This window comes from Truncatella angustata (assembly GCF_020726525.1).
Source record: "Truncatella angustata strain MPI-SDFR-AT-0073 chromosome Unknown BKA67scaffold_1, whole genome shotgun sequence".
Lineage (NCBI taxonomy): Eukaryota > Fungi > Ascomycota > Sordariomycetes > Amphisphaeriales > Sporocadaceae > Truncatella > Truncatella angustata.
Genome location: NW_025763381.1, coordinates 4,472,962 through 4,489,375, shown reverse-complemented (window position 1 = coordinate 4,489,375; position 16,414 = coordinate 4,472,962). Strand labels below are relative to the sequence as shown.

The following is a 16,414-nucleotide window of genomic DNA, read 5'->3' as shown; positions in this document are numbered from 1 at the left end:
GGCGTCCCTGAAGGAGAGCTGTCAGTATACGACCCCAGACGCGGTATGTGTGTGTGCATGCACGCATATATCTATGTGTGTACATGCCGTGGTAGGGCAGAGTGGAGCCTTGAGAGCGCGTATTTTGCAGCGTGCCGGATCAGACATGATGATGGGGGGTGAGCAACTTACGGGAGGCATATTGTTGATGAGTGAACTCTATAATAACCAAGTTCAATTCGTCTCTGGAGGAGTACTAGAGTGTCACGTTAGTATTCGCGTTCCAATTCGGGGCTGGGTACGTCCAGGGCTGTGTTTGGGTGGAAGGGAGCGTGGGGCGGTTGCAAAGTCTCCAACAACGCTGGATTGGCACGCAGCTGGCAGAGTGGTTATACGCGACGGAAATATGACGGGAAAGGTGCAATTTCCATGCATGGCGTTTTGGTATGTTGACATAGCACATGAGGAAGACAATTGCTCACCTGTATGCTATTCCTAGGTCTCGCGATGGGAGGTAGTTGTCTGATATCAACAAGCTGGTGCGAGAGGGCGTCAGTCACCGTGCCGTGGCCGTCCCAACGCGTTTGGGATATGACGGGAGGGTCGAAGAGGGCAGAGGACAGCAGAGAGATTGCTCGAGGTGAGGCGTGGGAGATTGGAGGTGTTGTGTTGTTGGTGTAAGCTGGTTCACGGAGTGGGAATATGTAGAAGAGTGTTTTCGAGAGAGACAAGACAGGTCGGGACAGGAAGTGCAGTGTTTGGTGGTGGATAATAAGGTAGCAGCAAAAGAAGGCGTAGCGTAGCGCGAACCGTGTGGTGCGGGTACCAGATGAAGAAACAAGGTCAGCAACCTACCTGACGTGAGGGATTCTCTGAGGGATTCTCGATTCGGTTGTGCAGAGCACAGCACAACACAGCACCCAGCACAGTACACGGGCTGGTTAGCGCGACTTGGAAAGTGTCCCAGTTCAAACGACTTCCACCTTTTTGGGAACAAGGTGGATATATTAGGACCAGATCCTTGTCTAGGGCAGAGTACCGATTTACTTCTGGCTGGATAACCGCGACGAGATGTCTCAGATCGCGCTGCGCTGGATAGTTGATACGGACCGAGTACAAGCTTGGAGCAGGAAGTATGGATCAACCGTGAGGTGACGTGACGTGACGATGGAGCTGAGCGTCTGTCGTTTCTGTTGGAAGCTCTAGGTTTGCTGGAATGTGTATGTGCTGTAGTTCAAAAAGATGTTGTCTTGAGCCGGGACAGACGGCAAGAGGCACAAACGAACAGGTCAGTTGTTTTGCAAGAAGAAGAAAAGGCAGTGTTGGACAAAAGATTGCATCTGCGTTGCAGTATGTATATTATATCAATATCGCGACTGCAAGTGGCAGATACCATCTATCTATGCATGTACCTCGATACCAATGCTAGAGGAGCTCTTTCTTCACAGACGCGATTGAGCTAGCTGTCTTTCCCTAGAAACGTGAGCGACCCACTCTTTCTGCAATCAACACTGGCAACCGCGGGGCAACCGCTAGTTCATTGGCTCGTCGCGGTCTCTCTGCGAAGAAAAAAAAAATGTCCCGGGCCTCCGTTACCCGCATCTGCTTTTTCGACGTGCCTGTGGCTGGTCGGCATGGATGTAAATAGCACGGGGACGGGAAATGGGGACAGGAAGGCCTAGAATTCATCGACATAACGCAACCCCTACGCATTACTTATCCCTATTGATTATCTAACTACGGGAACACTCCATAGAAGATGCTTGTATACTGACACCTGCTGTATGTACGTTGGCAGGGGAAACTAGATACATACACGTTTGTTGTCACTTATACTAGTCTACGTGAAACTGCCTTCATACAAACAAGTTATACATACGTGCACAACGAGGCGCACACTTGATTGAGACATGCCAGATTACTATTCCGAGCACTCTTTGACGGGGGCCACCTCATTCCACTGTTCGGGCCTGCTCTGTCCTGTTCTGTTCAGCCGCCTCCGTCCAGGGGTTGATCAAAGCTTCGACGATATTGGAGTTGCCATGTCAGACGGAACCTCGTCGGGTCGCATCAGCAGCCATCGATACATCTTCGGGGCCAATTGCTTCAATTTACTGGCGCGCAAAGACCAGCAAAGTAACTAGCTGGGAGATGAGTGCATGTCGTCGGCAAGTTGGGGGGCGCCAAACCCAACCCCCCGGCTGCGACACTATACCCACCATAGCTAGCGCCTGACCATTGGGCGGACGATCGCGTTCGTTCGTTCTTGATTCGGCGCTGGAAGAACTTAAACTCCTTTCTGGAGCTACAATTTCTCAAATGAAGGTATCTGGATCCTAGTCGACGACCAGGCCAGCTGGGCACATTTCGAGCTCCACGACAAAAGCAGCTTGCATCCTAGCCGTTAGTACATCTCGACGGCTGCTATGCTATGATGCTGCAACCAAGGTTGTTCACAAGCTCCTCCCAGAGGGCACTGGCGAGCTGCAGATGCTCCCCCAGTGCTCTCCTGAGAGGCTATGCAACAACAGCCCAGTCAACTAAAGAGCCCGTCACGACAACCGTCCCGAGCCTGACCAGCCAGCCCGCCGCAAGACCCCAGGGCCCACAAGGCAAGCAGTCTTCCGCCATCCTTCGAACATACAAGCCTCGAACACCTGGTCTGAGACATCTGAAGCGCCCCATCAACGACCACTTGTGGAAAGGTAGACCGTTCCTGCCATTGACCTTTCCCAAGAAGGGCATGGGCAAGGGCGGTCGAAACCATCACGGACACATCACTGTGAGGCATCGTGGAGGTGGCGCCAAGCGAAGGATACGAACGGTAGATTTCAAGCGATGGAACGCCGGACCGCAACTCGTCGAGCGCATCGAATACGACCCCAATCGAAGTGCACATATCGCTTTGCTGAAGGACCAGGCCACCGGGGAGATGTCGTACATCATCTCACCTGATGGCACAAGAGCTGGAGATGTGGTCCAGAGTTACCGGTCTGGCATTCCTCAGGACCTTCTCGACAGCATGGGTGGTGTCGTTGATCCTGGTATCCTGGCCGCCAAAACCGCCCACCGTGGAAACTGTCTGCCACTACACCTGATTCCCGTGGGAACACCAATCTTCAACATTGGCTCTCATCCCAAGGGTGGCGCCATCTTTTGCCGAAGCGCAGGCACCTTCGGCGTCGTTGAATCAAAAGACGAGGAGACAACAGCCGACGGTGTCAAGGTCGTGACTGGAAAGTACGTCACTGTGAGAATGCAGAGCGGTGAAGTGAGAAAGTGCAGCAAGGATGCATGTGCCACCATCGGCGTGTCAAGTAATATCCATCACCAGTACCGCCAGCTCGGTAAGGCTGGAAGAAGTCGATGGCTGAACATTCGACCTACTGTTCGTGGTCTTGCCATGAACAAGGGTAAGTTTTTAACCGCCTCAAAGTCACCGTTGTGCAGACCGCTGACCTCCTTTTAGTCGACCATCCTCACGGTGGTGGCCGTGGTAAATCCAAGAGTAACAGGCATCCCGTTTCTCCTTGGGGACGAACACCGGTACGCTTCTCTCCACTCTTCGAATTTATCAAGCAGTATAACCTAACACCATTTGCAGGCCAAGGGAGGTTTCAAGACTCGCCCCAAGAACAACATCAACAAGTGGGTGGTTGTTCCTCGGGTACGAAACCACGGAAAGCGGAGAGACAAGAAGAGCAAATAAGCATGTGCTTTAGCTCTCGGTGGCCTCCTAATGTGTACTCTTTCGATCTGTACAATACTTGGGACTCAGAATTTAGATCGGCACACGTGTATACAGCTGTACAATATAAATCACGAGCGGTCAGAAGCATCGCAAAGCCAACAGTCACTTTGACGGAACATCTTACTAGTCCCTTGTTTTCCCTTTGTGCCGTACTTGGCAACCAAGGCCAACAACCAGATGTTGCATAACGAGGTAATCCGGGTCATGCCAGGTTGTTCACACCATTGATGATGATGACGATATCGATACTGTCAAAAGTGGCTGCAAAGTTGAGGATTTAGTTCAAGGAACCGCGCAAGCCTGAAAAGCACGATTGTTGTGCGGGAGGTTCGCAGCCGCATGTTCTCAGCTCCTCTATGTGCGGCTTTCTGGAATGCGCCTCTGCTCCTTAAACATATTGCTGCTTTTTTTTTTCCCTCTCTCCTTCTGAAATAACCCCCTTTTTCTTCTTCTTTTTTCTTCTCCTTCTTTTTTTCTTTTTCTTTTTCTTTTTCTTTTTTTCCATATGGCACTAGAAACCACAAGGGCTTCTTTCTTAAGCAGAAACCGGTTGTCACAGGCTTTTGTCATGTGCGAGGTGTCCTTGGGGAAGGAGCGGGGCGAGGTGGATGTCAACACAAACACACTTCCCAGGCAGTTTGTTGATGAGCCCTGCACCGTGAGTATGTGACTAGTCTGGACACACCTGCACCCTCAACTGTAAATGTTCTTGTTCGAGGATCTGACGGCAGTATCAGGGATCTTAGTCAGGGCTCGGTCTGCGAGGCACTCAATGGCATAGCCACGCTGCTCCCCAGCACGACGTTCTAGCTCGGTCTCTGCTGTTGACGGCGTTCTAGGGACTTCCCCAATAGCGTGGACCTGAATCCATTGCCATGTCCTTATCAAGGCAGGTGTAAAGCCCAATCGTGGCCGCCTGTAGTAGTGGCCAACGTAGAGGAATGGAGCGCATACATTGGGCTAGTGTTGGTTCCGCTGTGACAGATGACCGGCCCTATTAACACTAACAAATGCATGCTGAACCACCAATTTTACGGTGTTCCTTAGAATTATCATTGCCCGACAGGAATGTCACAATTCGCCGCCTTCGATTTGCCCAGTAAATTCGACTTCCAGCATTAAACTACTGTGCTAAGTCCTCTATACAAGTCGTGGTTGAGTGGAAAAGGACGATTGTTGTGGATGGTTGCCCAGACCAGCAGTTTCAACACACAATTTTTCGTGCTTGGCCCAATTTCAATGATGACTGAGGGTTTCTGCCCCAAGAGAATGGAGTCATGAGCTCAAAGTCCTTCTTCGAATTCGGCCGTGGTACGTAATTGTCGTGTGGTCATGATATACAACCACCGCCAACCCACATGTTGTTTGCTATCACGGCTGTAGTGATAAAGTCGTCCTGTATGGAAGACAAATACTGAATCAGATCTAATCAAGTACTCCGTTGGTGACGCACCCAAAATCCCATTCCACCAGGTATTTTGCATATTCAAAAAGGAATGGAGGCCATATCGCTTGCCTAAAAGTCGTAAACCAAAAGCGCCGACCGCCCAAGCTCTATTGCCCCTGATCCCAACCAAGATCCATCGCGTCCATGGGTGGCATGTCCATCAAATGTCGTAAGACCCCCTCCGCCACTGGTGTCATGCCGGGTGTCATACCTGTCGATTGTCCCGGCATGACATTCCAGCCGTCTGGCATACTAAAACCGCCCCCATCCGTCATTACAAAAGAACGGCCTGGTGTCATGCCCATCCCCGACGTCTGCATACCGAAGGCATTCGGGTCCGAGAAGAAAGCCGTCGTTGCTGCATCCAACTCCGCTTGGGTTCCCATATGCTGGTTGCCACCCAATGGACTCGCCTCGAAGGACGTCCGCCCGGATGTACCGTTTCGGTTCTCTGAAGCCGAGCTAGAGTTAGGAGTTGGCCGATCCGACGAGGTGTCAGGGTTTGGCGAGGCGGACATGCCATTCGTTCCACCGCTTGACGCCTCAGCGTACCCATTCTGCGTGTTGACACGAGCTGCATTCGATGTCATGTGGAACATCATCGGCTGATTCATGCCACCTGATCCCATGGTTGGCACTGAGCTTGTCTCTCCCGGCGATACACGTTGGTCGTTAGGACACCAATTCTGAGTCGTTTGATCATAGCCGGAAACCGAGTGTATCCCCGTGTTTTGATTCGAGCTTGCAATATCTGGTGCGGTCGCTGCGTTACCATCATCCCCACCCATTTTCATGAAGTGGCATTCGTTCTTGTATGCTAGTAAACCATTGCTTTTTTCACATGTTTCCGTGCCCAAGTTTTGTGCTCTTAGCTTTGTCGCAACTTCGGGATTGACGATTGGCTATTTTTGAAAAGGCGTTAGTCAGGGTCAGGAGACGAAGGGGGGCAAGAGAGCTTACGCTATCGGCACTTCTAGGGAAAGCCGTCTTCAGCTTGGGTATTCTCATCCCGAGAGCTTCAAGGTCCACGTCAAGTTGAACCAGGAATGATTCCGTCAAGGGGTTCTTTCTCTTCAGAGCATTCATAGCCGACAACAAGAAACGCAGTGAGTCTACTGTTTGGATGTCGTCGGGACGGCTTTTCAGATATTGAACAAAAACTCGTGCTGCTACATACAAGCAGAAGGAAATAAAGGGATTCATCTGCACTTCCTGTTAGCGGCGTATGCGAGCACGTATTTGAGGTCGACTTACAGTTGATAGATCGAGATGAGAAATCATGCGCATGATGCTGGCAATTTCATTTGCCGCAGTTATACACCGTACTTTGCTCTCTGCGCTTACCGAGGCTGGCAACTTGTTTTTATCGGCTTTAAAGATTGCCGCCTGGTGGAGACATATGGTCGAGGTGTGGATGTTCATGTTGACGAAAACAATGTTCGGATTGCCAATTCCAGTGGGCAGCTTGAGGTAATTCGGTAGACATAGTGACGTATTAAGGAGTATGTTGTCCATGTTCCTGTGCCGCTTCCAAAACTCGCCATTGAGATCGTGATCGCGATCATCCGCATCCGGGCGATGTAAGTGGATTAGATTACGTCCAAACAGGCAGGCCATCAGGACAATTCCGCCGAAAGAAGACAGTTTCGCCGCCCCAGCTGGACTCATAGACTCAGCAAGCGTCATCGTAGTTTCCGGGCGACTCATCTCGAAGGCGTTTTCTGTGGAGGGAAGGTGGGTCATGATATCTTTCTCGTCAATTGTCATGGGCCAGCCTGTGCCGATACTAGCATATCGGTCCTTGCAAAAAGCCATCCAGAATGTCCGCCTTCTTTCTTCCCTCTCGGTCCAGTCTCGAGGCGGCGGTAAACACTGCTTCACATCGAGACCTGCACCATCTAACCTATGCAGCCCGATCCTAAATAAGTGTTAACTGAGGAATTCCAAGTCATCATGACATAGCCTACATTTGAGACAAGCGTACGGCGGCACCAGTGCTCATCCATGCTCTTGGAAAATACATCATCTTGAACTCATAAGATGCGAGTAGAACGTGGGTTTGGCAATGGGCGACTGATATCATGTGTTCGCCATAGCCTTTCTGATAGTCTGCCTCGACATATTTGCGAGCGCGTTGGTAGAAGAGATCTCTGAGGTCCGTGTATTTGTCTGTTATCGCACAGGCAAGCGTCCAGATTGCGTATCGCAGGCAGACTGGTGGCCTCTGATTAGGAGCCCTGTGAGGATCATTCGGATTAGTACCGTCCATATCGCGGTGGTGCCTGAGGGGAGAAGGCCTTACAAATTCATCGCTGCCAAGTATCGAAACTTGTGGATCATGGGAACGGAAGGGTGCACTTTTTCAAAGAATATCTGGTGCCTGTAGACGGGTCAGCAAAGCAAGCCGGTTCGCCACGTACATCTGTAGCGCTTACAGCTCGTCTATCGTTCCCTGCGGCGGTAGGGGTTCTTCCAGACCCAAACCAATCATCTCCCATGTGAAGTTGTTCGGCAAACTGGCCATGTTCTCCATATGTATTTGCATATTAGGAGCAGCTGCAAAATTGAACTCCTCCAGGTTGGCAGCCTGCGGCGACTCGCCATTGAACTGCCACCGATCCATATCTCGGTCATTTGCGATGGAGATTGACGGGGTTGTGACGTTGAAATTAGCAGTCGCGGGCGGCTGATTGCGATTATCGAACGTTTTTGGTGTCGGTTGGGCAGCCTTGGAGGACTCGGCGCTCGTGGTGGTGATGGGGTCGCTCGTTTTGAGTAGCGACTCAACTTGTTCTGTGAAACCCCCGAGTCAGTATGCGGCATAGAGACCATTTGGTCTTGTGCTCACTTAATCTTTCCTCCAGCGCCTTTACGTAACCCCTTTTGGGGCCACTCTTCCTTCTCACTTCATCGTAAGCGCATGAATGTCCCAGTCGTGTGCATGTACTGCAACTCGGTTTGTTCCCGTCACACTTCAGCTTCCTCTTCCTACAGATCATACACGCCAGTCGCTTCGGCTTGGGCACATTAGCATTGCCTGTCGATCGTGCTGCGGCATCGGCATTCGTTTCGGCGTTGGGGCTGCCATCGCTCCCTCTTTCATCATCCGACCGCGACGCATTCTGATTTGAGAGATCACCTGGCGCAGACATAATCGCCAACTACTGTGAAGTCGGTCGTCGAAGGTGGGTGGTTTGTAGATGCATTGCCAGCTCCTGGCGACGATGTGGTCGGGAATAAAGTTGGGACGTAAGCCGTATGTGGGCTGAGATTGGTATTTCAGTTGCAGCTTTTACATAAGCGACTTGCAATGCTGTGTCGTGCCGGACTTGGCCAGAAGATCACGCACAGGGTCGACTGAGAAGTTCAACTACGTAAGAGTAATCATTCGGTTTCTCTTTCAGTAAAACCAAAGTTAAGTACAGTCGGCTTCCAGTTGTGTGCTGGGGTAATTAGAGACAAGAAAGCAAAGCTGTCGATGCAGGTCATCTGAGATACGTGCGGTGCGGATACAAACTTGAGATCCTGGAGATGGTCCAGAATGGAAACGAGACGGCGCCGCTACGGAGTGGGGAGAGTGATCGACACCACTATCGCCAACTGTAGGTACTTACATACAAGGTACAACGAACTACTTGTGGATAGCGTGCTGGAGAATTCATCAAAGAGTAAGTACGGTAAGGCTGAATGGAGACTTGGTTATGCCCAGAGTATACGACCAGCCATGTCAAATTTGAGTAACACTGCCCTTTGTCCGAGTACCCCTTACGACCTGAATTGATCAAGACATTGATTCATGGTCCATTTGACAAGCTGAACTGCATGGCTGTGGGTAGAATCCCCCCCAGCAACTGCTGTGAAATAACCGTTAGTGCTGATTTGTAAGGCAGCAGGTCCGACACGAATCAGCAACTTCATGTTCATGCCAGCTGCCAGCTGCATGCCTCGCTGGAGGTTGCCTGAGGATCAACCGCGCTACGCCTGTTTCTGTGCACCCCTTGACTGGGGTTCCTCCTTATGCTGGCCTGTTTGACTTCCGAATCGCCTCTCAGAACGGTATGCTAATGTAGAATCCCCTGCTGCATACATATTTCTCTCCTCTGCGCGTTCGGACACAACCGTGCACTAACGGTCACCTGCACGAAAACGGAAACCATATCGGCTAGCTATCTGCAGTCTGCGCGGCATTTGCCGTGAAACTGAGTTGCAGGCTCAGCAAACCGAAGCTTTGGACACTATGAGGATTCTCTCAGGTACACGATAGGTTACCGTCTGCATTGACAGTTGATCTCATAAATATATGTATGTATGCAAGACGGCCCTGGACAGCAAGGGTGTTCTCTAACCATTCGAAGGACCTGCAAACCGAGTCTGATGGTTGAAGCGCAGTCTTTTCGAAGACCTCTCTAAACCTGAGATTGACTGAGACGAGGCGTTGGGCTTAGGAGCGCAAGTGCCATTTCAAACCGTATTGAGAAAACTGAATTTGCTCGTTGCAGTACCCGCATAGCTGGTTTGTTCAGTCAGTTGGACCTTGGCAGGCTAAAAATAAGCTTGATGCTTACGTGCAGCTATGTACCGAAGACGTCCTTGCCGGAAACCCTTGGTGGTGCCAGGTTTCTACAGATGGCACGGCTCAAGGTACGCAACTATGTAGGCTACAAATGCTGCGCTGCATCGAGCCCGATAATGCCGCGGTCATTCGGCCCAAGAGCCGAGCACACGTGGTGGTTCTATTTTAATTGCCTAGATGTTTTCTAACAGCACATGTTCGAATGCCATCAATACATTGTCGTGGTCTACCCCTAATCCGAGGATATCCAGTACTATTGGAAATAAAATTAACGCAGAGCTTGGTTTGGGGGTTCTTCATACTTGCGAGCGTATCAAACGTCATCGACCAATGAGTAAATGGATCAGACACGCCAAAGCACAGGGCTTACACGAATCGTCATCTCGGCGGCTCCAGTGGCCTGGTGTTAGGACCAAGATAGAGACATGATGGTATCGCTGTACAAACGATATTTGTGAAGCAAGACGTGCCTCCAGGAGAGCCTTCTGGGCGCCAAGGTAGCGGTTATCTGAAGCTATTTGGTACTTGTTCATGGCCCGGTTGAAACCAATCTATAATTCTACAGAAGCCTGTAGTCCTTCGCCCATCTGCCAACGGTCTTGAGCTACCGCATGAGCCCTAAGATAGTTGCGAAGTTGTGGAATCGTGACTATATCTCCGTATGCCAGCAAACAGCCAGTACGATACATGGGTCACGTGGTGGGATCTTCTGGTAAGGACTATGTTCGTTACAACCTATTACTTCTTCGAGGAAAATGTCAGTACTAATAATGCATATAGGGAGACGCAATGGTTGAACTCCTGATATATTCATATCGACGACAGGTTCCCGGAGCCGCCATAGACCGGTAGGCCTTCGTCACATTCAAACTCCTTGCCCCACTGTATCGTTCAAAAGTCCCAGCACGCCGCAGTAGGTCCATGTTTGAGTTTACTGGATGCGATTGGCTCATATTTGGCCGGGAGCAATGCTCATCGCCTAAACGATAAGTATAGGTCGCATTGCAGGATATTGGGGTATGCTGCCGTTGAGAGATATCTTGGTCATGGTTTGCAGGAATGTTGGTAGCAGACAGGCATATATCATTCTGGTTAGGAGATCACTGGAGCGCTCGCGGCAAGATAGGACGAGCAAGGCTTTCCCTAAGTATGTACTCTGCATACCAAAAATAGAGGCTAAGGGATCTCGATATGCCAGCCGGGTCACACATGAACCTTTTGTCACGGGCTCGGGACGTGGGGGCGCCTTGCTCTTCTCTACATTTGAGTTGAGCTTATTGAACGCCACAACAAGGCCAGCCCGCTCCGTCGGGTCCCAAATATCTCAAAAAAATTATATCTTGGACATAACTTGGGAGTCGTGGTGGGGCATTCTTAGTGGTGAAATTGCGGATATTCCAGGAGTTGTCTATAGGTCATGAAAACGCGATATCTGATTGGTCGATTTGACTTGACGTGATATGGCATCATACAGTTTCGACGCATTCGTCGTCATCTAAAGAAATAGTCAAAATGAATATCCCGCGGAACTACCGAGAAGCTGAAATCGAAAAGCTAAAGAAGGGTACGGCTGCTAATGCATTATCGTAATTTATATGATCTTAGCTGTTTGTTTCAGAGGAACCACAGGTTTGACGTGATATGGCACCACCAAGCCATGGTTTTCGAGCCTCATACGGTGGCCAAGAAAAGAAAAAAAGGGAGAGAGAAAACCAAACCAGTAGCATACGTGGGGCCTAGATCTACAGTTGCATATCCTTCATGCGGGTGGTCACCCAGAGCATTGCGCGGTCCCAGAACCCGCATCAGCTATGATAAAAATATTGCAGGGGTAGTGCTCAGTTTCTATAATACCAGCCTATGTTCTCTTGCCATTTTACTTTAATTTATTTTCGCATGCGAATAACGTGGTCCTTTATCATTCGATAGCACATCTGTTATCACTTTCTGTCGCTCGAGTTGGACCTCGTACTGAGATGGCCAAACCGGTAGAGGAGATCCCGCCCAACGGGGAGAAAAACGGGTCCTTCAACGAATCCAAAACCTCTGTACGGGCCGAGAACACCGATACTTTTGCTGATGGAGGGCACGAGGAGTTATACGCACCCATTGAGAAGTATGAAGGTGCACATCGCTATGACCCTAGTTTTCAATGGTCAGAGCCGGAAGAGAAGCAACTAATCAGAAAGGTTCGTCTGACAGTGACATCAGCTTGTAATGCTGGACTCCAGCTCCCGTTCAGGAGCAACAGCAGAACTAACGACTATTTCGCAGCTTGATTACAAAATTTGCGCATGGGTCTGTCTGATGTTTTTCGCGCTTCAACTCGATAGAGGCAATATAGCACAGGCGTTGTCAGATAACATGCTCAATGATATCGGTCTCACCACCAATCAGTACAACTATGGCCAGACAATCTTCTACATAAGCTTGTGAGATATCCTTGGCCCCCGAGTCTATGTATACGAGTTGACCATTGATAGCCTTTGCGCTGAGCTGCCTTCACAGATGATCAGCAAGAAGCTTGGTCCCGATGTATGGATTCCTATTCAGATGGTATCATGGAGTATTGTGGCCTGCTGCCAGAGCCGTATCACGGGCCAGTCCTCCTTCTACGCCACCCGTGCTTTGATGGGGCTCATTGAAGGTGGCTTCATCCCTGATGTTGTCCTTTATCTTTCCTACTTCTACAAGGGCAAGGAATTACCAGTCCGACTGGCCTTCTTCTGGTCTTCTTACATCATGACCAACATTGTCTCAGCGTTTTTGGCCTTTGGAATTCTGCATATGCGTGGCATCTCTGGTTGGGCTGGTTGGCGTTGGTTATTCGCCCTCGAAGGTGGCTTGACAGCCATAATTGGCATTCTGTCATGGTTCTATCTGCCACCATCTCCAACACAGACAGCAAGCAGATTTAGAGGCAAGGATGGCTGGTTCTCTGAGCAGGAGGAGAAGATCATGGTGAACAGAATTCTCCGAGATGATCCCAGCAAAGGTGGAATGCACAACCGTCAAGGTCTGACTCCTAAACTACTTTGGGAAGCGATGAAGGATTTCGACTTGTGGCCTGTCTACATCTACGGACTCACATGGTCAATTCCAACGACTCCCATCACGGCATATCTTACGCTGAACCTCAAATCTCTGGGCTTTGACACGTTTCAGACGAACCTTTTGACTATCCCGGCATATGCACTCTACCTGATTCAGCTGCTTTTCTGGACGTGGTACTCAGAAAAAATCAACAACCGGTTCCTTGTGGTCCTCATCACGCAACTATGGGTGCTTCCTCTAGTGATTGCGTTGGAGCTTCTCCCCACTAGTGCAAGCCCATGGTCTTGGTATGCACTCAGCGCCCTGCTGATCGGCAACCCCTACACCCACGCAATCCTAGTCGCTATTACCTCTAGAAATGCTGGTACGGTCCGCACTCGCACAGTTGGTAGCGCTTTCTACAACATGTGTGTGCAAGCCAGCAATATCATCTCTTCCAATGTGGGTTGATCCTGTTCCGTCTTTTTCTCTCTCTCTCCTTTCCCTGTAAACTAATCATCATAACTTAGATCTACCGAACTGACGACGCACCGTATTACCGGAAGGGAAACAAAGTCTTGATTGCTGTTGTAGCGTGGAATATTGTCTACGTCTTCGCTATGAAAGGTTATTATATGTGGAGGAATAAACAAAAGGAGACGCGCTGGGGCGTATTGACAACTCAAGAAAAAGACGAGTATCTAAAAACCACGACAGACCAGGGCAGTAAGAGGCTTGATTTCAGATTTGCTCATTAAGCAGGTGGAACTAGCTAGTATCCCGCCGAGAACAGCACACGTGTCGTTCTCACAAATGTTACACAGTCTAGGAAGTAATATCATGCTAGAACGAATTGCTTAAATGAAACCGAGCCTATAATTTACACAACCCTGTACGAAAGTAGTATATTATAGGAAACATATGTATAAGAAGTGTACATAGTATACGAAGAAATATATACCATATCTTAAAATACATGGTACATAAATATTGTAAAACCCGTACTCTTGGCCGTTTGCTATGGCCCTCTAAGACTTATCTACCAGCTCGATAGCTTTGGCGGCTGCCTCATCAAAGTCGTCGAACGCATATAGTGGTAGCCCACTCTCAGCAATGATTTTTTGGCCCTCCTTTTCATTTGTTCCACGGATCCTCACCACGATGGGCACTGACATTTCCAAATCCTTGAAAGCCATAACCACACCTTGGGCGATCATATCACCTAGTGTAAGGCCACCAAATATATTGACGAAGATGCACTAGATGATAGCTGTCAGGGAAAAGATAAATTTAAGGCACAACTGGGACAAAAGGATACAAGCCATAGGCAGAAATGCAAACTAGAAAAGCAAAAGGAAAGAAACAATCGAAGAATCCGGATGACTACATACCTTCACTCTTGAGTCTGTCAAAATGACCTCAAAGCTCCTTTTGACTGTCTCACTTGTCGCCTTGCCGCCTGTATCCAGGAAGTTGGCCGCCCTACCGCCAGCATCCGCGAGAGCATCGACCGTGTTCATCGCTAGACCGGCTCCATTGACCAAGGTACCAATGTTGCCGTCTTTTAGCTTCACATATGCAATCCCATCCTTCTCGACTCCCACCTCGGCAGGGTCTTCTTTGCTCAAGTCCCTGAGAGCATGAATATCGCTATGCCGTTTGCCAGATCGAAGAGCTGCATCGTCGAATCCGAGACGGGCTTGAGACACCGCAATACCATCGGTTGCTGTTTCAAGCACTCTTGTTTCCAGAAGAAACGCTTCCTTTTCCATAAAAAGACTGACTAGATCTCTGACGAGACCACTTAGGTTGTTGAAATGTTCGCCAGAGTTCGGACTTAGATGAAGCGCTGCGGCAATCTTGTCCAAGGGCAAACTAGCAGGACCTTTGGTGTACTCGAAATCGAAACTCGTCAGATCTTTAGCATCATTGGTTGAAGAGGCTACAATGCAGGGGTTCCGGGTGCCGCGGTTGATGGAAATGGCGAGTAGACGCTCGGCCGACCCTAGTGGTGCTTCACTGACAGGTATGTTACGAACACGGAGGAGATCTAGAGCCGTTTGCTGGGTTAGGTAGATAGACCTTCTCTGGTCTCGCAACGAGGACCGGCCGGGACGAACGCGAGCTTGTGGCTTTCGAGCATGTGTATGCATGCTCCTGCGCTGATTGCTTCGGGCGACACCGGCATCTCTCAGCATCGAGCCATTCAATATTGCTTTGAGCACAGAGCCGAACCTCGATGGATGATTGATAATCGTGGCACCTGCTTCTCGGAGAGCTTCGATCTTCTCAGCTGCGGTAGGCTCACCGGGGAGTGCGAAGGCGCCTGCGTGGCCCATTATTCGACCTGGTACAGCTTGAATACCTCCTACTAGGGCGACAATGGGTCTAGCAGGGGGCTTGTATGAGCTTGGAAAATTGGCGGTAATGCAAGTTTTACTTACTTTGGAATCTTTTCCTTTGTCCTATACTCCTTGATCCACTCGGCAGCTTCCAGCTCTCCAATTCCACCGACCTCTCCAACAAGAGCAATGCATTTAGTATCTTCGTCCTCCGCCAGTACTCTAAGCCCATCGGTCAAAGTTGTGCCAGGTAGAATATCACCACCGACGCCAATACTCAGGCTCTGACCAAGCCCGCAACGAAGAGTTGAGGCTGCGGCTACGCGGATGTCAGTATGAACCTTTGTGTGCAGAACTGCGGACCGGCTACTTGACGTACTTTCATAGCTCAACGTTCCAGATCTGGCGACTATACCAACTTTCCCAGGTTCGAAACACGGCAACGGCTGAAATCCGATTCTGCACTTTCCGACGGCTGAAATGATACCGGGTGAGTTTGCACCCACAAGTCTGGAAGCGGATTGGGTTTTCAATACTGAGTGGATCTATGACCGAGTCAATATTCAACAATCCCATGCATGATCATGTATATAGGGCCGCAAACCTACACGGAAGAAGTCATGAACAGGGATGTGTTCTGCAACTACTACTATCAGGGGCACTTCGGCTTCAATGGCTTCCTCAATAGCGCCCGTAGCTTGGTGCGCCGCAACGTAAATTCCGGTGGCATCTGGCTTCAATACCTCCATTGCCTTGTCGGCTGTTAGTGCTTGTGACATCGCGCTGAGAGTGTGACACTCACTTTCCGAACACTTGGCAAAACAGGCAAGCCGAGGTGTTCTCCCCCACGCCCAGGAGTTACACCACCTACAATATTTGTACCCCATTCTAAGCTTTCTTTGGCGTTGGCCGTTGCTTGTCTTCCTGCGCTGTGATTAGTACTCGGTCGTAGTCCGATTCGTATAGAGAGCACAATACCTGTGAATCCTTGAAAGATGACTCGCGTATGTTTCCCAATCTTCAAGTTTTTCAGTGTCGAATCGTAGTTCCTGGGTGGCCGCGTGCTGCTGAATGAGCGGTAATAGGTCCCGGTAAACCTCGGCAACTTGAGGGGTGCACAGGAGCTTCTGGAAATCATGTTCATCAACCGCTTGCAAAATTACGTCAAATTGATGTACATAGGAATATGTAAGTAGCAAAGCGGTTGCGGAACTTTTATATCTTAGATGCACAAGGCTCAAACAAAGATGAATATAGATGACGTTTTGTATTATTTTAGCATTCCCGTA

At 49.7% G+C, this 16,414-nt stretch overlaps 4 protein-coding genes across 4 annotated transcripts; 2 read left to right on the top strand and 2 right to left on the bottom strand.

Annotated features, from left to right (window-relative positions):
* Nucleotides 1-2,413: 2,413 nt before the first annotated feature.
* Nucleotides 2,414-3,688, top strand: BKA67DRAFT_508909 (50S ribosomal protein L2; the record flags this gene model as incomplete). Its single annotated transcript, XM_046097191.1, has 3 exons — nt 2,414-3,392; nt 3,449-3,525; nt 3,590-3,688. 3 exons carry the CDS (start codon nt 2,414-2,416, stop codon nt 3,686-3,688), a joined length of 1,155 nt encoding a protein of 384 aa, XP_045964378.1.
* Nucleotides 3,689-4,842: 1,154 nt separating this feature from the next.
* BKA67DRAFT_45638 (fungal-specific transcription factor domain-containing protein) lies at nt 4,843-8,523 on the bottom strand. The gene is made up of 7 exons (XM_046096894.1): nt 8,026-8,523; nt 7,613-7,970; nt 7,480-7,557; nt 7,145-7,414; nt 6,432-7,095; nt 6,138-6,380; nt 4,843-6,079 (listed from the first exon to the last, which is right to left on the bottom strand). Exons 1-7 carry the CDS (start codon nt 8,327-8,329, stop codon nt 5,285-5,287), a joined length of 2,712 nt encoding a protein of 903 aa, XP_045964377.1. The 5' UTR covers nt 8,330-8,523; the 3' UTR covers nt 4,843-5,284.
* A 3,203-nt stretch (nt 8,524-11,726) lies between these two features.
* Nucleotides 11,727-13,670, top strand: BKA67DRAFT_667082 (major facilitator superfamily domain-containing protein; the record flags this gene model as incomplete). Its single annotated transcript, XM_046108607.1, has 4 exons — nt 11,727-11,939; nt 12,025-12,182; nt 12,234-13,245; nt 13,314-13,670. 4 exons carry the CDS (start codon nt 11,727-11,729, stop codon nt 13,539-13,541), a joined length of 1,611 nt encoding a protein of 536 aa, XP_045964376.1. The 3' UTR covers nt 13,542-13,670.
* Nucleotides 13,655-16,379, bottom strand: BKA67DRAFT_547392 (succinyl-CoA synthetase-like protein). Its single transcript, XM_046101449.1, has 7 exons — nt 16,104-16,379; nt 15,928-16,049; nt 15,734-15,877; nt 15,505-15,670; nt 15,228-15,444; nt 14,175-15,171; nt 13,655-14,042 (listed from the first exon to the last, which is right to left on the bottom strand). Exons 1-7 carry the CDS (start codon nt 16,267-16,269, stop codon nt 13,812-13,814), a joined length of 2,043 nt encoding a protein of 680 aa, XP_045964375.1. The 5' UTR covers nt 16,270-16,379; the 3' UTR covers nt 13,655-13,811.
* Nucleotides 16,380-16,414: the final 35 nt, after the last annotated feature.